The 24518-nt window shown below is 46.1% G+C and overlaps 2 protein-coding genes across 3 annotated transcripts; both read left to right on the top strand.

Annotated features, from left to right (window-relative positions):
- Positions 1-2384: 2384 nt before the first annotated feature.
- On the top strand, positions 2385-16907 carry LOC119167481 (uncharacterized). 2 transcript variants are annotated; one of them, XM_037418965.2, is made up of 4 exons: positions 2385-2520; positions 3233-3292; positions 12847-13266; positions 16634-16907. In XM_037418965.2, exons 2-4 carry the CDS (start codon positions 3250-3252, stop codon positions 16858-16860), a joined length of 690 nt encoding a protein of 229 aa, XP_037274862.2. In that variant the 5' UTR covers positions 2385-2520; positions 3233-3249; the 3' UTR covers positions 16861-16907. The 2 variants fall into 2 exon arrangements, with proteins under 2 accessions (XP_037274862.2, XP_075746843.1); XM_075890728.1 differs by lacking the exons at positions 12847-13266; positions 16634-16907 and adding exons at positions 8553-8966; positions 9440-9752.
- A 4286-nt stretch (positions 16908-21193) lies between these two features.
- Positions 21194-24518, top strand: LOC119160182 (uncharacterized). The gene is made up of 4 exons (XM_037412881.2): positions 21194-21301; positions 21802-21881; positions 22709-23122; positions 24184-24518. Exons 2-4 carry the CDS (start codon positions 21836-21838, stop codon positions 24408-24410), a joined length of 687 nt encoding a protein of 228 aa, XP_037268778.2. The 5' UTR covers positions 21194-21301; positions 21802-21835; the 3' UTR covers positions 24411-24518.

Genomic DNA, 24518 nt, shown 5'->3' with positions numbered 1-24518 from the left:
TCCATATTTGTATCATGATGCTTCGGCCAGGTCGTGTAGCAGTTTCTGTCTTTCGCATACATCATACGAAGCAGCGTGGTTTCCTTATATAAAAGACACCACTTCGCGGGCAAGTGATTGAGGTTATTTATTGAGGCGGTTATATTTAAACACATAAGATCAACCAAATACATAAGGTATTTTTTCTTCGCTCATCCACTTCAAACGGCAGCAGCTATTGACTTTTGTTTGTAAAGCAACTTAGAAGACAGACACTTAAAACAGCGAGAAGTTATCCACCCACGGCACCCGCAAAGACTTCAAAGACGTACTTCTTGAAATCGTGCTCGTAGTACACCGTGGACTTAGCCGCATATGCGCAAAAAAAAAAAAAACATGTTAAACCGCAACAGCGACAATGCTCCCGTGCTGAACGAGATAAGGAAATGGAGCACTCGCCAACCTCTCGAGAACAGACACTTACATTCGGTTTCAAGTGCATAAGTGAGAATAAAAACAAGAAAAAAAAGTGTAACAATCTCTTCCATGCAACACCGACATTCGTCTACAGTTCTGTTTCGCTGAAGTCCTGGCTTGGCGCTTAAAGCAGCAACGCACGTTCCCGCTTCAAGCACTTTCCCCGAATAAATGGCGTAAAATTGATTGATTGATTGATTGATTGATTGATATGTGGGGATTAGCGTTCCAATACCGCCATATGAATATGAGAGACGCAATAGTGGAGGACAGCGGAAATTTCGACCACCTGGCGTTCTTTAGGGCGCACCGAAATCTGAGCCCATGGGCCTACGGCATTTTCACCTCCCTCGAAAATGCAGCCGCTGCAGCCGGGATTAGAAAAGGAAGAGCAGAAAGGCGATAAAGGGGAGGACGAAGATAGAACATGCTGGTTTATGATGATCCCCATTTACGACACATGCGTGGCCAACCTCGACCTTAACATCTATATGCTGTAAAAAACACGGGAACGGTACAGCACTACCTTGTTACACCTCCTAATAAGCTCAATTTACTTCATGCGACAAACGTGGTAAATTCAAATAACCGTGGCATCTTCATATCAAAGGTGGCTACACAGAAGCATAAACTAACCATGAACGAGCGAAGGAACGCACGCACAAAGTATCAAGGTTTCTGTCGTTAACAGTTTAGAGTACTAGGTACTCTACTATGGGAGAGCTTAAAGCCACCCCGTGGGCCTTACACTTGATGAGGCCCTGTTGTCAAAACTTACGGATACGGGCCAACGCCTGCACCGCTCATGGTATGAGGCGAGATAAATGCGCAGAAACAGTTACCCCAGATTCATCAAAACACCAGCAAATATCCTGTGTTTAGATAAAGTGGTTAATACTCTAAAGCATACTTCGTACTTTACTATGGGAGAGCAGAGAGCCGTCCCAACGAGATGGCAAATGTGTGTTTAGAAAAAATGTTTCATGATTTCGAGTACTTCGTACTCAACTATGGGAGAGCACTGAGCCGTCCCGCTAAAAGAATAAATATCTGTTTTTTGATAAAACTAGTGAACGATTCAGAGTACTTGGTACTCTACTATGGGAGAACACTAGGCCGTCCCGTGGGAATATCTGCGTGACTTGCCTTGACTGCAGCTTCATGAACGGTGTTACCTTAGACAATGAATTACCTTATTTTGGGGTAGCCTACCTTGTATCTCTAAGAAACCGTCAAGTTCGACATAAATGAGTACTTACACGACGTCCTGTACCTAGATTCTTATACCTTGCCCATACGTGTGCCATGTCGAAACACAAGACTTTTATTCCAACAAAATCGAGATAATTACGGCTTTCCCTAACGTTCTGTAAGACTCACCATTACAACATGACATGCTACGTCCGGCAGACGTTTACAAACCCATCAAGTGCGCGAGTAGTATCCCCTACCAACCCCTGCACGATAAGTAACGATGCCAACGTGAACTAGCTCTGATATAGTTCCGTAGTAATAAATCGTTGGCAAGGGGGTATATTTATACTCCAGTTACTAACATTTTTAATAGATTTTCGTTTAAAGAGTGTAGCGAAAGCACCGACTGATGCAAGCACTTTTCACTGTATACAGCCTCGGTCAAAGATTTTTGGGTCAATCAGGCATACAATGGCATGCGTACTTACGAAAGAATTTGTTACGAATTCGTTTTTGCCAGCGTTCGCACGCTTAACCTGTGTCAAGTTCGGTATTCCCACAAGTTTGGTCTTTTTATGAACGCCTTGTGCGTGCGCACCATCTATGCCACATAATTCGAGTACGCTCGAAGAAATGCATAACGCTGTTTTACGCCGATGGAGACAATATATCTTCAAACATTCACTGAGACGATTTCATCGTGATTGCCGCAGTAAAAAGAAAGGAAAATCTAACACGTGTCTGGTCTTTTTCTATCAACGCCACCTATGCGAGAGCGTCGTTGAACACATTGCTTTTTTGAAAGGCTGGTGTCAGTGGCGGAAGACGTGTCACAGCTGCCACCGAGCACACGGCGCCACGGAGCACTAGGTAAGCACAACCACCCGATTTCGTAAAGGCGCTAGCTTTACAGCGTGTTAAAGCGTGCTAAAGTAGAAGTACTCCGCACTGAGAAGAAAAGCGAAAGGGACGGCAAAGTGCGCTGACTGCTCAATTTGTGCTCGAAAACGGCTGCAAGACCTGTCTCGAGCAACTATATCCTGTCTTCTTTGTAGCCCCTACAATGTCAAATGTAATAATGAAAACTGTGATTGCTTACTCAGTCCGCCATTTGAGATTAACATTACGCCAAGACCGAAGCAGACTGGACTTGCACCAACGTAGGGGAACTTAACACTTATTCACGCCCACTGAGCGGCTGGTGTGGCGTTGCCAGGCTTGAGGTTGCGGAGTGTGGCAGCTTGCAAATTTGACTCCCGGATTATAGGTGGCTGCATTTCGTAGGGCACTGAAAATGCGAGATATTCGTGTAACTGAATCTAGAGGCACGTCAAATAACCCCGGGTGGTGAATGTCAATATAGAGAAGGCCACTGCTACAGCGTGTCTTGTCATCGTATTTCAGTTTTGGCGCGAAAAACGCGAGAAGTAAACAGGGCTATAGTTAAATAACAACCTACCCAGTAGGGTCAGCTGTCCCACGTTATGAATGGTGCGTTAAGGTATGACTTATTTGCATAAAACAAAGTTGCCAAATAATAAATCCGGAATGACTGTCACACCACACTTGGACTCTCCGGCAGGTCTGACGCCAACCACAATGGCGTTTCGCTGGACGCTACTGCTCGCTACCGCCGCATCCGGTGAGTAACTTCACTTCACTGCGTCGAGGTACCGCAAAAGCGAGCACTTTGCGTGACATGAACTTTTCGGACGCAACGACAAGTAATACCCGGTTGAGGCATTCGACGATTTATGATGCGTCACGTGACTAAGTGCTGCTCTGCTGTGTTTTGAGCACTATGTTAAAACGCAGAACGAATGTGCAAGAGTGAAAATTTCGAATAAATGCTTACCCTGTTTATACCCACGTAACCGTAGCGTGCGAATCGCGAGCTGCAACTCGTAAAATTACTGAGACAAAAATACAAAGAAAGATACGGACGAGAGGAAAGAAATGATATACAACGGAAGAAAGAGCGATAAAAATAAACAAAGGCCACCCAGTCCAGCACTTCTTTCGGGTTTGGTACTCCTATAGTGCGAAGCTGTCTAATGTTTTTTTTTTCGCGTAGCATAGAAATGTCACTTGACGTCTACGTATACTAGAGACCGAATAGAAAGTTGTGTTCAACAAATCGAAGCGTTGCTGCTGTCATGATTATCAGCTTTTGCTCGCAGCGTCACGCTGAAGTACGAGCCAGGGTGGAAACTTCATTGATGCAATGTCTGGGAGGTTCAAATATCCCCTACTCAGAGTTTTTACATTTTGCATGCATGTGCTTGTTTTAGTGGAGCCTGTAACGTTGGCCGAGTTATTAGTCTATAATAAGATATTGTATAACAAAATATAACAAAAGTATTGCAATTGAGAAGGCTGAAAAGAAAAAAAAAGACGAAAAAAGACAAGATAGCTAGGGCTGCATATGTTGGACCCAAATATATATACAAGGGGGTCTCAATTATCCCACGGAACGATTCAAAAAAAGAATGGTGTTACGCGAAGCAAACCTAGTGCACATCGTTCCAGTATACTGAAGCAGCCGCTACTAATTTTTACTATTAACTAATCATTCTAATTCTATTTATAACTAAAAAAGTACTCTCTTTACTATCAAAATGTCAATGAGGCAGTTCTTCTGTAGTTGCTTTAATTACTTCGTATTTATCGCTTCATAACCTCGTCGTTCCCAGTGAAGGCATGCGGATCATGTTGTAAAAAAAGTGGTAGTTGCTTATATGCCTTTCTCTCAAACGTATTTGTTGGCATAGGAATGTCACGTGGTGCCAATTCTTTTTAGAAGTCTAGTCACTTTTCATGCTTATCATAATTAAAGGGAAGCCGAGTCACCTGTGTTTCAGTTGGGTCAATCTTAAGCTTCGAAAATTTAAAGCACACGTAATTCAGTTCCTGCCGCTGTTTGCTTTCAGTACGTTGGTACTCAATGTATTTGTATACTGACCATCACAAAAAGTTCCCGACTCGTGCTTCTCTGCATGGTGAATTCGAAAGACACTGCAATTTCTCTGCTACGCAAACGAGGCTTGGTGCAAACGAGCCAGTGGAAAGATTATCGTGTTTCGTGATCGGTAAAGTATATCGATTTACTTGGTAGAGAACCTTTACTTTAGCCTGCAGTGGGCAGTGTGGCCATTACAGGGTTACGTATATACTCGACGCTATCTATGAGGGCCAACACCACCATCTAGGTGAAAAAAATTGCGAATTATATCGATCTGCTCATTACTAACGTAACTGTAAAAAATGACAAAATCACTTATATGACGTTGCTAAATAATTAATTATACATTATCAATATCTAACGCGGTGAATGGCTGATCAAGTACGCTGTCAAGCATTTGCAGGCTATCAAGCATGATCACTGACTGTACCATCGAGTGGCAGGTTTCGATGGAGGAGGAATGGTGGAGTCATGTGTATTTAAATTTAGGTGATTTAAATTTCTGGAGCCCTCCACTATGGTATACCTTATAATGATATCTTAGTTTTGTCACAAAAATCCACAGATAAAACCGTTGGTAATATTTGGGGTAATGCGATCCCCATGGCCCAGATTGAACTAGCATATTTTGGGCCGCCAGCTGAGAACCTAATTAGTGAGCCGTACCAATCAGGTGAAGAACGTTTGGAAAGCGTTACCACCGTAGACGACTTATGTCATGTGCTATGTACGCTGCATGAATTGTTCAGATACTCTTAAACAAACGTGGGCGTTTTTCAGCGCCCGCCAAGACTGTTTGCATTGTTACGCAGGAACATTGAGGGTAGACTTTTCACTGTTTTCTCGATGTAGGCTTTCTTCCTCGAGTAGCTATACTCGAAGAATCATGACGTCACAGTGGCGTATATTGAGAACTTTATTGCTGGTGTATTGATCACGAGGTGTACGATAATCAAACTTCTTGTGTTGGATGCAAGTTATAGAACGCTATATATAATTAGCTTGGTTAATAATCTGGCTTCACTGGCGTAGCCAGGGAGTGGCACATTAGGCCCATCCCCACCCCCAGAAACGCCAGAAATTCTTTTTTTCCCAAGGCATATAGACCACATCTACCTGCCCCGCCCTCACTTTAAATCAATGGATTCCCCGTCCCCCACTTTCATAAAAAAAAAAAACCTCTGTCTGGCCTGCCATATTAGATGTCTGGTGGTAATTATGATGTATACCACGGAGGAAGGAAAGGTAAGGAGAGGCCCTGACGTCACTCGTTGTGAAGCCAAGATGAAGCCGGAAGTCGGCCATATTGACTGGGCAAATTCTCCTCTCTTGTTTACATATGAATGCGAAGCAGAAGGCGCGACTCCATCTCTGTCTCAAAAAGCACGTGGCCTGCGTGCCGCGTGCTATCACACACCGACGGAACGGATTTCAACACGCTGTCTTGCCGCGATACGGTTCACGAAATCTCTGCGTATGACTGTTGTACTCTTGCGCTGCCGGCGTTTACGATAAGCACGGCAAGTTGCACGTTAAGCTTTTTTTATTTGATGTGTTCTTTGTGAAAATAAAGATATTTCGGACATTTCCGCGCGCTGAACCAGGCACCGAAATTTGTACAGCTTCTTTCAGATCACTTTTTCCCTCTTTTGCGCTTCTCTTTAGTCTTTATGAGAGAGAGAGAGAGAGATAAAGATGCAAGGAAAGGCAGGGAGGTTAACCAGACGCACATCCGGTTTGCTACCCTGCACTGGGGAAGGGATAAAGGGGAGAAAAGAAGTTGCAGAGAGATGAGAAGGTACACACAATCACGAGCACACTCGGGGAGCACACACAGTCTACAGGCGGTCGCTCAGGTTTGTTGACTTTAGGTAAAGTAGCAGTGCTTTAGTTGCTTTCTGCGCAACTGAGGCAGATGCCCAAGGTCCTAGTATCTTCTGCGCACAAAATAATCCGGGGTCAAGTTGATTCAAAACCATCCGGAGCTGGCATCGCTGTGTGTCGTAGCAAGCGCAGCTGCACAGGACGTGTTCGATGGTCTCTTCAGCTCCGCAGTAGTCGCATGTAGGAGTGTCTGCCATACCAATGCGAAAGGAGTACACCTTTGTAAATGCATTACCCAACCAAAGGCGGCATAACAGTGTCGCATCGGAGCGGGAAAGTTGTGATAGTAGCTTTAGCTTGAGCGAAGGATCCAGTTCATAAAATTGACATCTTTGGAAGCGGGTAGACGACCAGAACGTGCGTGTGAGATCTCGAGCCAGCAGGTAAAGTTGTCTTGCTGCATCATTCCTTGATAGAGGAATCGGGACTACGCGGGTTCCTTCATGGGCTGAGCGGGCTGCATCATCGGCTAATTGATTTCCGGTAATACCGATATGTCCAGGCAGCCATTGATATATAATATCATGCCCTCATGCTAGAGCTTCATGATGGCAATTTCTTATTTCTTGTGCCAATTGGTCATGACTCCTCCAACGCATGGCAGACTGCAAACTCTGAAGCGCTGCCTTCGAATCGCAGAATATGACCCATTTTCCTGGACGTTCTTGAACGATATATTGTAAAGCAGCCCTTATAGCAGCAAGTCAGGCTGTGGGCTAGACACAACGATAAAAAAAAAAGAAAAATGCCTTCCCTGCAATAAACCCGGAGGTCCGTAATTATGCCAGTAAAGTCGGCGTCACGGTGGAGCTTGTGTGCGTGGCAGCCCGTTGAGTTTGCGCCGGCCTCTTTGTTTTCGCCCCTCTTTTGTCCGACGCGCACCGGTTCCTACGGATATCCCAAAGGCCACGATTTCATTAGGACGAAAGCAGCGAAGACCACCCGAAAGTGCGTGGGAACACGTCTCCAGCGTAATTCACGCGCACTAGTAGCTACGGAAAACGGAGACCAGGATCGCGTTAGGGCGAAAGGTGGGAAAGTTAGCCGAAGGAATGCGTGAGAAAAGGTCAACATCACTTGGTCCACATCGTTCGAAACGGCTTTGTCAGCTTCTGAATGCACAAGCACGCGCATCTAGTGAGGAGCACCTAGTTACCTTGTGCAGGTGCGTGTAGACATTTTAACGAGTTTTGCTACAATACAGACAATATTGCGGAGAGCGAGACAATACTGCGAAGAGGGAGCATCTCAAGCGAAGCAGAACAGGAACTTTAATGCGCAGAAGCATGTGGTAACTGTACAGGAACATGAAAAGCAAGATTAGCATACAATCTCAATAAGGGCCTGTGGACCGCAAATGCATCGTCCGTTGTCAGAAGAAGCAACACCGCATAACTGTCACTAACCTGCAAGGCATTCATTGAACAAATTCTTGAGCGCAGTCGTTATCTTCTATGATGGCTTTTCAGCATAATTTTGACGGACGCTGCAAATTCGGAGTACGTATACGCACGCTCGTTCCATGGTTTCTAGTTCAGACCCCTGGTTACAAGCACCACAGGAGGAAAATCTCGTAGCTAACAATGCGCCACAAAGAATGGATGCTGTCGAACACCTACAGTACGCCACAGTTAGGTGCGAGGCCAATGAAAACGCACTCACCACCGCTGGACCCCCTGAACGGTGCCGCACCGCCCTACATCAACAATAACAAAACGCCGCCATTGTGCCCAGTGAATAAGGCCGCGCGTGACGTAATTTCCGCCCCATTTTTTACGCCCTGCGCCGGCAGGGCATGCCCTCTCCTTGCCTTTCCTTCCTCCGTGGTTACGGTGCCCGCACGTACACGAATAGCAGTATGTGCCATACATGTGGCGACACCTCTGTCTGGCCTGCCATATTAGATGTCTGGTGGCAATTATGGTGTATACGGTGCCCGCACGTACACGAATAGCAGTTATGTGCCGTATACATGTGGTGATCATCATGACGGAACTACACGTAGCCGCACCCCGCTTACACTCTTGCAAACCTTAACGTGCTGTGCTTGCCGCAGCGGTCGTATTGATTCAGATGACGTTGCCCATCAGCGGAGAAGCGAACACGGACCTCCGGCACGGCTCACTAGGTGACGCTACCACCGAGTATTCCTGTAACGAGCTCCCTAGCAACTTCTACATATGGAACTCCTCGTGGTGGTTCTGGCCCGAGTTTAAGGACGGCCGCATCTTCCGCCCGGGCAAAAAGATCCAGAAGTATGAGAACTGTGACCCCTTTAATGATTATGGTGCAATGTGCGAGGTCGAATACACGGTGCTCCAGCTACGTTACCGTTTTAACGTGGCTGTCAAGGACCCGAAACTGGAGCAGCACGTCCAGCACAGATATCCACTGCACAACATCGATGCAGGAAACATGACGGCCAGCGTTGCAGCAGGACCCACTAAGATGACGCTGAAGAAAGATTGCGGTAGGTGTTATATTTATCATAGTACTCACTATATGTTATGGTCACACGGAACACTTAGATCTTAAATGCGAAGCACATCTGTCTGTGTCTGTCTGTCTGTTCTGTTCTGTTCTGTCCTGTCCTGTCCTGTCCTGTCCTGTCCTGTCCTGTCCTGTCTGTCTGTCTGTCTGTCTGTCTGTCTGTCTGTCTGTCTGTCTGTCTGTCTGTCTGTCTGTCTGTCTGTCTGTCTGTCTGTGCTAGAGGGACCACCCTGGAAGGCGTAGGCACTGACCAGTTTCGATCCCCACACCAGGACGAACGTTTAGACAGCTAAGAAGCTTTCTTTCGGGAAATTTTTGGTTGTACTTCTTTGTGGCGAAGGAATGGCAACCAAAATTTCATCTTATTTCTTCGACCACCTTGTAGCATTCCGCAGAACTTGTTTTCAATAACCTCAATTTTTGATAAGACATTACTACTTTTCTTCTTTTCAGGAGGGGATTACTTCCTATGCGAGAAAATCGATATGGGCCCGATTATGGTCGAGGACGTGGTCTTCGACAACTTCACCGCCACTTGGCAGAATAAGACAGTCGACACCGAGGACGCGGTGTTCCAGTGTAGGCTACGGGAACTGCTCGTCTACGTGGTCCACAAGTACTTCAAGGACATGTCATCTTGCAAACTGGTTGCAAAGGACGTGCTAAAGTCGACCAAATGGATGAAAAAACTGTCCAGTTTCCTCGCCACCTTTTAAATTATTTGCGTATACGTACGGCGTTTATGAATAAATTTATTACGACATAAGCAGCGTGGAGTGTCTGTTCATTTCATGAAGCCTCTGTCGAACGCACAACTTCTGTTGCGATCTCGGCAATATGGTCTCGTCGGCCAGGGTGTGGCACACCAGGCATGTGCCACCCTCCCAATGTTTTCTTCGCCATGGCATAGAGAACAAAAAAGGGGCACTTTAAGAGAGTGCCCCTCCCAAAATCAGTGCCCCCCCCCCCGAAAAAAATTTCTGGACACGCGCCTGTTGTCTCGTGGTTGTGACTTTGACGAATGCAGAGACGGCGTGTCAAAAATGACTTTATTTGGCAGAACTTGTGGCCGAGAAAATGTACTCAAACTAAAGCAAGCAATGTACACTGATATCGGCGAACAGAGCATCGGCCGTCGATAAATTCACAAGTGGTGAAGCGTGTCGGCATTTATACCTGTGCCATCGAATGTTATAGCGTTACCGCTAGCAACCACGTAAGTATCAGATGTAAAACGTGTACTACAGTTTACTAATAGGGGACTTCGGCGCTGCGACCGTTCAGCGACCATGGGAATGATGGGTAGTACGCATATTTTGCTAGTCTTCGTACTTGCGGGCTTCGAACGTACTTGTTGCCATGTTTATACCAGCGTTTTGGTTTTGTTTAAAATAAAAACGGACCGTTGTGAAGTTCGTGAGCCAATTCGAATTTGTGTACCAAAAAGGTTAAGGTTGTGAAGTGCAACTTTTGAGCATTTGCTGATTATCGTTTCGTGGCAAAGTAGCAACAAGCCACGCAAGCCAAACGGGGCCAAAAGTACGAAGGATAGACAAATCTGTGTACTTACCATCATCCCCATGCTGGCTCAAACGCCGTGCGTTGTAGCTCCTTTAGATACGAGAGCCGAAGTTCCTTTAATTGTACTTATAGAGTACTATGTGCTGTAAAGTTCGCGTTGTGCGCGTAATTACATCAGAAGGTGCTCATATTATCTAGATTGTTCCGTTTCGTTGGACGTAGTTTGCGCAAGGCAACAACTACACGGGAAACGGCAACTTTCTGTACGAGCCGCAACAGGTACAGAGCGTTTCCGTTTCCAGTGTAATTTTTTGCTTACCCTGTCCCCTTAAGCGTAATGTTCGGGTCAAACAGATCTCGAGTCGAGAATAAATGTGTGCTTTTTCTTAATGCACTGCCATAATGTTTTGACTACCAAGTTTCACTACCTTGGGACATTCATTATAACATTACCCTGCACCTAATAAATGTCTTGGAGGAGGATACGCAGCTTCGAAATAAGCAAAGTATTCCAATATTTATTCGGTATCTGTAACTTCCGGGATACTTTTTTTTGTCTGTTTGCCCATGTATCTCCTAAATGTCCCATTATACGCCAAAATCAAACATATCTCAGTATCTGATTTTTAGCCTTCTAGCCCTTATATTTCGATGACTGTGTTACGTAATACTTTTATGAACATTTCTGCCCAGCCCTGGTTAACAGGAAGTGACAAGTTGCACTATACTATCAGACTCCCCACAAAAGCACAGCTCGGAACCTCAGTGAAGAAAGTAGGGAGATAAAATTAGTCGAGAACTTGGCTAAAGGGTAAGATGAAGGATTTATTTATATATTTATTTATTTGTTTGTTTATTTATTCATTGAACCTCGAGAGGAAATCATCAGCCGTCCTGAATCAAGATGAAAAATCCTGTAGGTTTGCTTGAAGGACAATTATAAGCAGCCTTCTGTTTAGCATTCATCGTTAAGTCAACGGAGGTCGCTGTGGTGCGGTGGATGTTAGGGAGCCTTCATACGCGCGGGTCTCCGTTTGGAGACGCGCGCACATCAAGGATCCCTAGTGGATGTTTTGGATGTTCGTACGGTGAGGCTTATGCTTCGTCCAATTGACTCGTTCAATCAATCAATAAATCAGGCAATAAATAAATAAATCAATCAATAAATCACATTTTATTAGTGGTGTAACCCGGGCCCTCTAGTCAAGCGCACCAAGACTCTCTGGAGACCTAGCAGCACACGAACAGGACAGCCCAAGCTGTAATGCCAAACTGCAACGACGACGCTCGTCGAATATCTGCATTAGTGCGGAAATCGCCAGCTTTCGTCGACTACCGAGTGTGCCGCAGCTACAAGTACAGAACTAGTTAAGGTATGGCGATTTAATTTCCAGCACAATGAGTGTGCTTTACTCATCAACCTGATAAGTGCAAGCACGACTGTAAAAACAGATACGAAGCAGTTCTCACGGTCCAGTGCTCCCCACGAAGTGTCGATAAAGAGATAGCAAAAGAAAAAAAGTCCAGGAACCCGCGTTTCCGATAACTGGCCATAACTGACTATGGGCCACATTTCGAGGTTGGTAGCACAGTTAAGTTAGTACTTTTTGGCTCGGCACACAATATGCAACAGTGACCAATGCCAGGATTTATGACTTTTCGTTGGCTAATGGTGATCACTGCAGCCGCAAGTGGTGAGTACGCACTGCTTCACTTCTAAGCTTGATGACGCGAGTTTGACTCCCGGCCATAGTGGTGGCATTACCAATAAATCAAAAAGAAAGGCTGTGTACCAGCATTTTAGTGCCCATTAGGGAACCTCTCGGTGATCAAAGTTATTCCGGGGTGCGCGAATACCAAGTGCCCTGTAATCACATCGTGGTGATAACGTGTAAAAATGCATGACTTACTTTGGCGTGTACGAAATTGACATTGTCCTAGATTTATTTCTTAATATATTGAACTTGGTCGCGAATATATACACTTAAAATAATAAATTAGGTTTGTTGAACAGACGTAATGCCTTTCATTTGTATTCTATACTTCGCTAGCATCAATTTTGCCAATCACACAGTCATTGGCGTACGGAGGTTCGTGTTAAAACTCCCCCGAGAGAGAAAGAATAAACATGGACGAAAGGGGAGGAGGCTAACCATAGCTGAACCCGGTAGGCTACACTTTCAATTTTGCGTGCGTGTATAATATACAGGCACATATACGAAAGTACGCAAGCGCATTTATGGCTCAGTAACCCCCCCCCCCCCCCCCCCCCCGTACCCGAAAAAAATATTTCTGGTTATGCCATTTCTTCGTGGACGAACATACTGGCCACTTCGCAGTGGCCGCCGTGATTCCCGTGGCACCTCTGGTCAACGAACAAGTGGATCGAGTCCTGGAGCGGAACGTGCTGTGCCACGTCATCTCCACAACCGGGTGTGTCGAGCCCCTCCGAGACTTCTACATGTGGAACCGCACGTGGTGGTTCTGGCCCGAGTTCTACGGCGGCGAAATTTCGGGTCTGGGCAAAGGGCTCAAGCGTGACGGAGACTGCGCCTACGAGCTGGGCAACGCGAACGTCGCCAATTGCGTCGTCGGCCACGTCGACCTGTGGGTGCGCTACCTGTGGCGCGTCGGGGTCAAGAACTGCTCGCTCGAGGAAGGCAACCAGCAAGACAACCCGCGGGCTCTCATCGAGCGCGGATTCCTGATGGCCACCGTGGCTGCTGGAACCATGCGAATGAAGCTGAAGAGAGATCCCGGTGAGTGTTGTAGCGCGCATGCGACGTCTCGAATGCACGCCTTTAATGCTGTAGGTATGCTTCACAACACACCCAATGATTTCACGACATTTTTGTGACCTGCGACGTCGTGATGACGTTGTGAGGTAACGCCATCACGTGATGGTGACATTTCGCATCCTTCGTGTTGTCCCCGACACCACGAGACGCCAACAACCATGGTCAATGTTCGTGTTTCACGAGGCATGTAAGGCTTTCGCCATGGTAGAAGGATACAGAATTTAGGTACAGTGATGAGACACTTGGTAGATCAGGCCTGTTTCGTAGGGAGCGTCTACTATACGGACGTGCTATGACAACGACTAACCAGATTTAGCCAAATGTACTCGAGCTATACTGACGCGGCCTGTGCTTCATTTCGGCGAAGCCTGTGAAAAAAGTTGAGGAGGCCTTCTGGGTGAAAGCGAATGCTGAAGTGTGCGTGCCTGCCCAAGCATACATTTCTTTCATTCTTTCCTACTCTCTTAACTTTTCTTTCTTTCTTTTTCTCGCGGCAATATGCCCTGCCGCGGTGGTCTAGGGGCTAAGGTACTCGGCTGCTGACCCGCAGATCGCAGGATCGAATCCTGGCTGCGGCGGCTGCATATTTCCGATGTAGGCAGGAATGCTGTAGGCCCGTGTGCTCAGATTTGGGTGCACGTTAAAGACCCCAAGGTGATTGAAATTTTCGGAGCCCTCCACTATATACGGCGTCTCTCATAACCATATCGTGGTTTTGGGACGTTAAACCCCACATATCAATCAATCATCAATTCTTGCTCGAATACTCCCATCTAACGTGTTTTGATTTTTCATGCCGGAAATCGCACCACATACTTTGCAGCGCGACACTTCTATTTCAACAGGCAACGACAACGGTCGTATGTTTATACTCAGGCAGACATGAGATATCACAAAGTGATATGACTAGCCACCTTAACTAAAACAGGCTGCGGCGGTCACATTTTCGATGGAGCGAAAATGCTAGAGATCCGTGTGCTTGGATTTATGTACAACTTAAAAAAAAACCCCAGGTGGTCGAAATTCCCTAATCGCTTCATTAAGGCGTGTCTCATTATCATATTCTGGTTTTGGGACGTTACATCTCCAGAAACTTTATATTGTTATTATTACCTCAACTAAAGATCGAAGTTTCGTATTAGAAACGGCTCACTTCCGATAAGCCTCTGATTGAGGTAGCATCGATTATCAGAAGACGGCCCGTGTAAATGTGCACACGACCGGTGCATCTTCGAGGGCCGCATTTGTGTACACGGCCGCCGGCCCCGGAATTTTCGCGCACGACGCCTAAATCTGCAAGTTTTAACGCTTCATGACGGCGTCTAGTAAGTATCTGGTATTCACGTCGGCTCATCGAGTGTGAGGCCCAAGGGACGGCCTTGTGCTCTCCCATAGTACAGTGCCAAGTACTCTAAATTGTTAACCACTTTTTCTTAACACACTCTCTCTTTAATAAGATAAATCTGGGAATAAAACTATCTTAAACCGCGTTTAGTCTATAGTGATCCCCACGGGACGGCTTTATGTGCTCCCATAGTAGCGTACCTCGTACTCTAAATCGTTAACGACTTTTACTAAGCCCGTCTTCACCAAGTGTGAGGCCAACGGGACGGTAATATGCTCTCCCATAGTACAGTACGAAGTACGCTAAAATGTTAACTACCCTTTCCAAACACTGGTCGTGAACTTCTCTTATGAAAATTGCCGCAGTGTGCAAGACACGTAACAAGATGAGGTATAGTTTTCCAGTAGAACGCGTGCATTACTTTAAGGAATTGTTATAAGAACTATTAGCCTATGATTAGTCAACGAACATCTTGATGGAGCCTGCGAAAACTACAAGTCGGTGATACAAAAAAAAAAAAAAAGCCACCGACATCTTCTCACGGGGGGAACTCTAGTAAATGCATGGCAGAGTTACAAGGGTATCACGTTAATGTTGCTTAACTGGGTATGGCGGCTTGGGAATGCTTAATTGTTATTTCGTTTTTATTCTTCTTATTTATTGAATGAGGCAGAACCAAAGGCAAGGAGTGTAAAGTTAAAGTGTACCTTCATTGCTTGGTACCAAATTGCTTGGGGCCATTGTTGTATTGCACGGAAAGGAGACGCCCTTGACTAAATTTTGAACTGACACTCCACCGTTTAAGTACACACTGCCCGCATTCGAGAGGGAGAGGAGTATGCGGGAGAGGTCCGCACCCCCACTGCGCATACTCGACTTGATAAATGCCCGGTGGTGTTTTAGCCTTTAATGGCTCCTAAAGCGACAGTTTTGTGGGTGTCTCCTGGGCCGGCACGCGACGCGAGCATGCCGCACGAGACGCGAACATGTGCAATTTGGGTGTGGACGGCGCCGCCGACGCCGAAGTGGGACATCACGCGACTATAAGAAAGGCTCAGCACTTAAAAGCACGAACGTACACAGCTCTCTGGTAAGCTTCGCTTCCTATATATAACTGTTTCGTCGTTGCCGCACAGGTGACACCAAGATGGATTATAGTAACTCATCCAGCGAACAACTCCTTGGGAGTGTCCAACACTTCACAAAGCTTTACCCAAGAGTTAGCCAGCAATAGGCGATAATCAGCCAGTGGCAGGTACAACTAAGCATAGTGCTGGTAATATGCGAGTAAACGCTTGAGTTATCACGTAAAGCACGTGGTTTTTCGAAATTTTAGTACTGAGAGTCACTTAGTATTGATTAGAGCTTTATGTGATAGCTGTTTACTGTCGCTTAACATGCTTGAACCCAAGTCACTCAGGGATACAGCTGCAGAGCTGTCACAGGTTCAATACACTGGTAATCGACGCATAAAGGCGTTAGATGTCGTAATCATATTGTGTATGCTCATCTTAAATGCTGATAAAGTGACGTATAAATCTGTAAACTTACGCATGTATTCGCTACAAGAACCCATAGTAGCATTGCGCTATAGATCCAGATGTATGACCATATCACGCGTTTATTAATGATCTATTCAATTCAATTCAATCTCAGAATTCTAGCCCACCCTGAACCCCACAACTTTCACCCTCCCTCTTCGACACTTTGGCCGGGGCGCCACGGTGGTGCAGTGGTCACTGTACTCGGCTGCTGACCGAAGAACCATGGGTTCAATCTCGACAGCAGTGGTCGCATTTTATTAGAGGCAATGAAGCCCGTGAACTCTGCGATGTCAGTACACCATAATCAAAGACGAAATGGTCGGAATGTCCGAAGCCCTGCACTGCGCCGTCCATCATAACAATGACGTACTTTTGGCACGTAAAACCAAATATAACGTACCAACACTTTCGATCTGTTTTTTTTTGTTTGTGCCTGCAGTGCTTGGCAAGTTCAGACTTCGCCGTGTCAAGGTGACACAGACCGAGATCGAAGACGTGGTCTTCGGCAACTCCACCATGACGTGGAGAAAGAAGAAGCTCAACACGAAGTCGCCCGAGTTCCAGTGGAGGGTGCGGGACATGCTGGCCGCTTGGGTCCGGTACTACTTCGAGAGAATGACTTTCAAGGACGTCTTCAACAAGGCGCTGACGACGCTTTCACCGTGAAATGCGGGAGGGCATCGCCTCTCGAATAAAGACGTTCCAACACGTTATATATGCATATGTCGACTCTGTTGACTACTACGCACCTGATACAGAACCAATCGCAGGCTTTGACGCAATGAGGGGCATGTGTGTACGTGCTTTCGTGAGGAGATGGCTGGTAGGGTCGGCACCAGCAGAGTGTAGGGAAGGGACAGGCACCTCCCTCACCCTCCCCAATTTATTTCGCTCGCCTGCCCCCCCCCCCCCGCGTCCCACCGAGAGAAATAGTCAAAACACAACGCATAAGTACCACGCCCGCAGTAGCTATGCAGATTGCACAAGAGCATACATAAGTTTATTGAAAACTATGAAAATATCAAGGGCCGAAAAAGTGTGCGCGCGGTTATACACCAGGCAGGACCTGCGTGCGCCCATTAAAATAACCAATCTCTGCTCTGCGGAGGGCTTGGCGATACAACTGGTCTCAGCCTTGAAAATCAAATAAGCTTCAACAAGCTTGAACGCCGTACGTTCTTTGTGCCGAGCAAAAACATTGGCTCATTGAAACCCCGGACTGTATACTTGCAATCACGGTAGGGTAGTGAGAGGTTTGTTAAAGTCTGTTTTTCCATTAATAAACACTGGTCATTCAACATATTTCAACATAATTCAACATAATTGAGACATAGGCCAGTTTGCCAGATATAGTTTTTACCACAAGAGAGGAACACAGCATACAAATTCCCTACGACAGACTGATGGGTGATTGCTCTGCCATGACGCTGGTAGGGTGGCAGTGTACGAGCGAATCCCCACACGACTGCACCGTTCACATCATTCATCTGATATGTCGCCGGTATCAGGATAATGTTGGTGTAGCAAGAGAGGAAGATGGGACGGCAGCCAACGTGGTCGTGTCGTTCTCTATTATCAAAGGCGATTTGCCGAAGCGGAGCGGCAGAGGCTGCAGCGTCCAAACCACCAGGCGCGCGAGCTCCATCTCCACCGCTCGCGCCTCGAGCTGTCGCATGAGCTGCACGAGAGGCGCAGCGCGGTGGCTTGAAAAATGACGATGATGATGACGCTACATTGGCAACGATTATTGTAAGGCTCGCTAGATATTTTTCAAATACGGTCAACAGAGCACTGGTGCATATATTACTTGCGCGCACGCAACCAGCCCCAGTTGTCACTGGCTAGTATGAACGAATTGCTTTGAATTTCGGCTTGCTACGTGCAAACGTCAGACGTGTGTTCTAAATAAATTCTAGCGCTGGCTGTAGATGACGCCAAAACATATGGGCGGCGCCACATTCAGTTGTTAAACAAATGCTAATTCTTAAACACACACTTGAATCACTACTTGAATCACTACTTGAATCATTCCGTTAAAACAAAAAAAAAAACGTCGAATGGGACAGCCAAACTGTTTTCATTCGCATTGCCACGCGGGCTTATTACTTTCTTTTGGCACGCAATGTATACACTCGGCGCAGAACGTGACGCAATCTTTACTACTGTTCTACCTCATTCTGCTGTCATTTCACGCTAGACGCGAGCATTTAAGTCCATTCGCGAGATAACTCGAGCTCCAGTGATAACACTGAAAGGTTCGATCACCGATGTATAAAAGACGACGCGTTGCACCGTTGATCGGATCATCGACGGATGACGCTCTGTTCGCCGCATCCGTGTACAGCGCGCATTGCTCGATGTACAGATTTGGGTACCCCAGGTGGTCAAAATTTCCGGAGCCCTCCACTACGGCGTCTCTCATAATCATATGGTGGTTTTGGGACGTTAAACCCCACAAATCTATCAATCAATCATTGCTCGATGTAGCTGGAGTTTCCATTACACGGCCACAAGTTGAGCCAAAATAACAGACCACTTGAACACGACGACCGCTGCCTTCGTCAACCTCACGATGCTGCTGTTATGGTAGTCGCACGTGCGCGTGTACCGTAGCACTGTTCGTCGAGTGCTACACAATGGCGGCACGGATATGCATACGTGAAATAGTCTACGAGACACTTCAAACTGATTAACTATGACGATGTCATCACTTAAACCACAATCATTGCCGTCTTGCGATTAAGAAGCGAGTTGCACGCGGAGCAATGACATCGAAAGCAAAAAAAAAATGCTATACGTAATATGCGCCGAAGTTCATATGCTATCTTACATAACGTTTATTTGGATTTTGTTTTCTTTTTTTAAAGAAAGCCAAATGGATAAGCTGAAATTGGACTAACTTTAACGGAGACGTAAAACGAGCCGATGTATCTTTATCCTCTAAAAAAGTTGGAATAAAAATGGGGCGATTCCCGACAGTAACGACCGTTCCTAATTTTAAAAATTGAGTCAAATTCTACATCTGTTTCAATGAAATCAAGCCACAATTATTAAACTGTGTCAACAATCCTGACCATAAAAACCAACATGGCCTCATTCAATGGGTTTCATTTGCGTTCTATACTTGCTTTGCTATCGGGTTTCTGTACCACAATTAGTTTATGGGGCGATTTGGTACTTACTGATCTTGAAATGGAAAGGAAAGTAACAGGTGTAACCCTAAGGGACCGGAAGAGAGCAGAGTGTATCAGGGAAGAAACGGCTATTAAGGACATCATAGTCTGAGTGAAGAAGAAGAAATGGTGATGGGACGGGCACGTAGCGCGATAACTGCTGGTCATAAAGGATCACAGACTGGATTCCAAGAGAAAGAAGGCAAGCAGGAGAGAAGGAGACAGAAATTTAGGTGGGCCGATGAGCTAATTCAAGGCCAATTAGCATGTTTCGATCTATGTGCTCCAAATACAAATTTTACTCTTGAATAAAGGCGATAGATGGCTATGTAGATTTAAGCCGCAATGCATATTTGGAGTATTTAGGATATAGCAACACTCTGGCAAAAAAAAAAGACAGAAAATGTTGGAGCACGTCACTCTATATTGTAAGTAGCAAAAAAGTACGTTTTCTTCAGTTTCAGTCAAAGTGCATTAGGCTTGTTTAGAGAAAAATACACCACATATATACGTAGAGTAAAAAAAGAGCAATATTTGGTGCACAATATAGACGCGAGTAAACTCCCAAAAAGTTTGAAGGAAGCACTACGCAGTGAGAAAGGAAGTGTGTTTCGGTTCCACCAACTTTCGGTTCCACTAACTTTGGGAGGGGCAAATCATGCATTGTGCACCCGTGGTTTCCACAGAAAAATCCTTGCTCTTCACTACTTAAGCTCGCCACCAGTTTACTAACGCACCACAACTTTGCATATAGTTTATTACTTATACAAGTTATTTCCGCTATGCACAGAGCATAAATTATGCGGGACAAATCAGTGTTCGGAGATACATTCGTAATTTCACAATTGCGCATCCCAAAAACTAACATTTTCGCATAGAGATAACAGCAAAAGTGCTTAGAAAAAGTGCTCAACGATTTAGAGTACTCGGTACTCTACTATGGGAGAGCTGAAAGCCGTCCACGTAATGTGTTTAGAAACAGTGGGTAACAATTCCGATTGCTATAATACGTACTCTACCATTGGAGAGCATAACGCCGTCCCATGGGCCTCGCATGTCCATGCGTGGAGCAGCGTGTAGGTTTTCCTCGTCATATTTAAAATACAGGGCCATCAAGAGTGGCGCTTCAAATAGATGAATTCACTGCATTCAAATTCACGCTTGTTTATCTGGCTTTAGATCAGAAGCATGGGCGCCTTAGCTAATTTCACTGGGGATTCTGACACCACTCTTGTAAAAGCAAAACATGATGTTTTAGGCAGTACCTACGGATTTTTACCTTTTAACTCACTATATGCACAGTATAGGGGCCGGTGTCGAGTCATGGGGTTTGCCTAATTTTAGCGGGACATAGCAGTTTATAATGAATCGTGACAGCCAACATTGCGGTCCACTAACGCGCCGTTATTCTAAGGGTGCTTCGTGCCTAAAATATGATTTATTGAAACCTACATTCTTTCCTACGCTCGCTGGTGCCGTACTTACGGAGCTGCTATCGACATGCCAAGTTTTACCCCTTGAATACATACGTCAAAGAGCGAGAATCATTCGGCATAGGTCCAGTGCGCATGCTTGTTAACTTTTGGTAGTTTCGTTCGACGACTATCCATGCGTTTGTTATCTTCACCTGTTAAGATAAACGCCCCGAACCTCGTATTGGCGGTCACTTCCTCATAATCGCTGTATCACTTAGAATGGAATGAATCAATGAAAAGAAAAACATATCGGCAAAACCATTTCTAACTTTCAGCTAATGCTAATCATGATCAAGATAATGATGGTAACAACAAGATATGCATTGCCTCTTGTGCGTATTCTTGATAGACGTCGGCTACATAAGCGCGCTTACTGCGCCCTCTCTGCAAAAAAGCTATAGGGTTCTGTTACGGGCATTGTCAAGTGATCTTCAGGCACCGAGCAAAGCAGGGGTGAAGGTAAGTCTGTCCGTCATGCACATAATGGGCGCGTGCTTTACTGCTGTTGTAACATATTCCCGACCACAAACGGCGTGTCGTGATTCTTCCACCTTGCATTTTCAGATGATCAATTAAGGACATCATAAATGTGACCGCACAAATTATTTTCTTTGAAGAGAGCGTGCGGATAATAATGTCAGGTTTTACGTCCCAAAACTATGCATGCGATTAGGAGATACGCCATAGTGAAGGGCTCCGGAAAATTTGACCATATTGTGTTTTTTAACGTCGTTTGACGCACACCATTGTGCTTTGTGTGGGCGTGTTCTATGTTCTTAACGTGTTGTCCCGCTCACGTACTTTAAACATGTCTTGAACATCTATTACCCAACTCTACCAACGTGCATTACTCTAGACTTTGTATTGCGTTCCCCATTCGGAACGTTTGCTGCACATTGCTATCAAATGTATGCGCTAAATGAGTTCTTCCTTGCTTCTTTTTATTTTCCTCATGCCAGGCGAACATCGTTAACAGTTTCCACGTCAAGCACCATGAAGTCGTTTGTCTGGATGGTGGCGGTCATTGCTGCCGTAAGCGGTGAGTGCGACATGAAACTCGCCCTGCTGCATCGAACGACTATGTTTTGCCTGCAATGTTTGCGCACAGTTTCGATTAACATCAGCATAGGAAAACAGCTATCGTGATTTGTACTGAGTCAATATGGCTACAATTTGTGTGCTCCATGTAGCTTGCTTTTTAATCGTTATTGATACGGTGTGCTGAGCTATCCGGTGCAGTTCCTGTGTTGGGAGTTAACTTCTTGGGAGTTAAGTATAAGACATAAACATTACTAGGTATAGCTGAATCATTACATTAACCATTCATTGCTAAGGCGTTACCCATTTTAGATCGAAAGGAAGCGGCCGCTGCACGCATACTACCAGCACTGCCTATGTTCCTTGCTACGCACTTGTACTTTACTATATATACATGTTCGGTGTTTGCTAACTATTGCCCCGTGTTACCAGTTCTTACCATGAGTGGCTAATCCCTCGCATACACGAAAAGAATAAAAGGATTTCGCTATCTTATTACGGAGCTTTAGAATAGCGAGCCCTTGCGGTGCGGTCACTGCCACTGCGCATGCGTCGTGACGTGAGCCGGCGTTCGCGGACCGCACGCAGAAACTCCGAAATTGCGTGTGGCGGTCGCGGCCCGCAAGCGCTGGTTTCGAGGCTACGGTGTCGCTGTGATCACGCATTGCGGTGCAGCAGGGCAGACGCTATTCTACAACTCGCATGGTGGCCGCTACGCCCGCAGCGCTTGCCAGTGGTATTCTAAAACTCCCTAATGTTGATACGTGTAATGTTGATACTGCATGTCCACGCAGTCTCTTCACTTCGGCTTTTTGCCATTTCACGCAGCGCACCGCGACTTCCCGGTGATGCCGTGGACGGGCAGCCAACTGACCAACGCACTCGAAAGTGGTCACGTGTGCGAGACCATCGGCTCCGATGCCCCCGTCAACGACAGCCGTCGAGTGACGTCGGACCAGTGGCGCGACGATGCGTGGTGGAGCTGGGTCGAGCTGTACAGGGGCCGCTTCACTTGTTCGGACAAGAGCATCCGGAAGGACGGCGACTGTCTTTTCACTTTGCGCGAAAAGAGCCACGCCGTCTGCTTCCTGTTCTTCTCGAAGATTCGCTTGCGTTACAGCTTGCGCATAGCGGTCAGGAACCCGAGGCATGGTGACGAACCCCTGGCTCTCGTCGAAGCGGGAAATGTGACCGCTTCAGTTAAGAGCGCCGAGGCCAGTCTGCGAGTGAAAAAAGATTCTGGTGAGATATACACTCTGTCATATTTAATCGTGGTGCCAAGGCCGTAGCCGGGAGGGGTTACTTAGGAGGGGAGGGCACTCCTCTTAAGATGGTAATTTTGAACTCCGTGTCCCGCAGTAAAAGAAAAAAAATAGGAGTGGAGGGGGTGGTCCCGTTGTGCCACCCCCTGGCTGCGCCACTGAGCGGAGCTGTTTACGCTTGTCATTGGTCCGTATGGCAAAAACAAGGGGCTTGGCTTTGCCTGGTATGGACCACGGCAAGCAGTTACGCATGAAGTAGTTCTTAGCCACCGATGTCTAGTAATAGTTAGTTAAGCAATAAATAGCTAGTCAATAATAAACAACTTGTATGAAACGTTTGAATTTATTAAATAAACATGTGCCAAAAAACATGTTCGATCCGCTTTGATAAGCAATATTTTGTCAAATAATACTGGATGAATTCATAACTTCTATAAACAGCGTGGTCGTGCTTGCCTTAAGCCTACAGAGACCCCGTGTAACCAGGAGACCGAAGAAGGAAGTGAGGGTAAGGAGGACAAAAGTCACGTCTATGCTACGAACCTAGTTGCTTTTTCAGTATTCGCACCACTGCTGCATAAATGCATCAATCTTTAAAATGTCACTCCAGCGTTGCCCGCTGGGCATGAAAGCACCTAAGATGGGGTCGCAGTTATAAAACTCATCCGCGAACAGCACTCTACTACGCTGCTTGCTCATAGACGCATGCGCTATCAACTTATCTGATTTTGTGTTTCGAAAGCCAATGTGCTGATCGCTGTATCGCTGATAGTCTTGCTTTTCTCCGATGTAGTGAGTTATCGTGGGGCCGACAGTATTGCGATATTATTTTTAAAAATTATGGAAGGCTGCACACTTGCTTCCAGAATCTTGCAAACCCCGTTCAGGAGACAGACAGGGGCTTACTTCATCAACAAAAACCTGTCTTCCATCGAGTACTTTGTTCCATTGTGGGTATTCGTTTCAATTCGGTATCGTTTTATTGTACAAGTCAGTAAAGCTGACTTGAGCTGAGCTCTCTTTTGTCCCTCTTTGCAATAGTTGGCCGCTTCCACATCGTGGCGCTTGACCTTGGTCATGTCAAGATCAAGAAACTGGTCTTCAGAAACTCGACCATTCGCTGGAATGGAAAGAAGACGCACACCAGGGATCCGCTGTTCCGAGACCCAGTTCGACATGCCCTCTCCGATCTCGCCCACTCCATCATCAGCGGCCCTTTACTCGACCGCCTGAAGAAAGCATTCGACGAGGCTAAGAAGGAGCCTTGAGAACTATCTCGGCTGAATCAGTGACATCCATTTTTCTGCTTCTCTCATGATTTTATCGGCTGTGACGTGCTCCTATAGCGGATGAATAAACTGATGACCGACTTACCA

The sequence above is a fragment of the Rhipicephalus microplus genome, chromosome 1 (assembly GCF_043290135.1).
Source record: "Rhipicephalus microplus isolate Deutch F79 chromosome 1, USDA_Rmic, whole genome shotgun sequence".
In the NCBI taxonomy this organism is placed as follows: domain Eukaryota; kingdom Metazoa; phylum Arthropoda; class Arachnida; order Ixodida; family Ixodidae; genus Rhipicephalus; species Rhipicephalus microplus.
This window is presented reverse-complemented; position numbering and strand designations above follow the sequence as displayed.

Bases quoted from the DNA above. Each gene is read 5' to 3' on its own strand.
- LOC119167481 (XM_075890728.1), top strand. From the start codon at position 3,250: ATGGCGTTTCGCTGGACGCTACTGCTCGCTACCGCCGCATCCG. The intron at 3,293-8,552 runs GTGAGTAACTTC...TGCTTGCCGCAG, and splicing joins GCTCGCTACCGCCGCATCCG to CGGTCGTATTGATTCAGATG. The intron at 8,967-9,439 runs GTAGGTGTTATA...TCTTCTTTTCAG, and splicing joins GACGCTGAAGAAAGATTGCG to GAGGGGATTACTTCCTATGC.
- LOC119160182 (XM_037412881.2), top strand. From the start codon at position 21,836: ATGAAGTCGTTTGTCTGGATGGTGGCGGTCATTGCTGCCGTAAGCG. The intron at 21,882-22,708 runs GTGAGTGCGACA...CATTTCACGCAG, and splicing joins GGTCATTGCTGCCGTAAGCG to CGCACCGCGACTTCCCGGTG. The intron at 23,123-24,183 runs GTGAGATATACA...TCTTTGCAATAG, and splicing joins GCGAGTGAAAAAAGATTCTG to TTGGCCGCTTCCACATCGTG.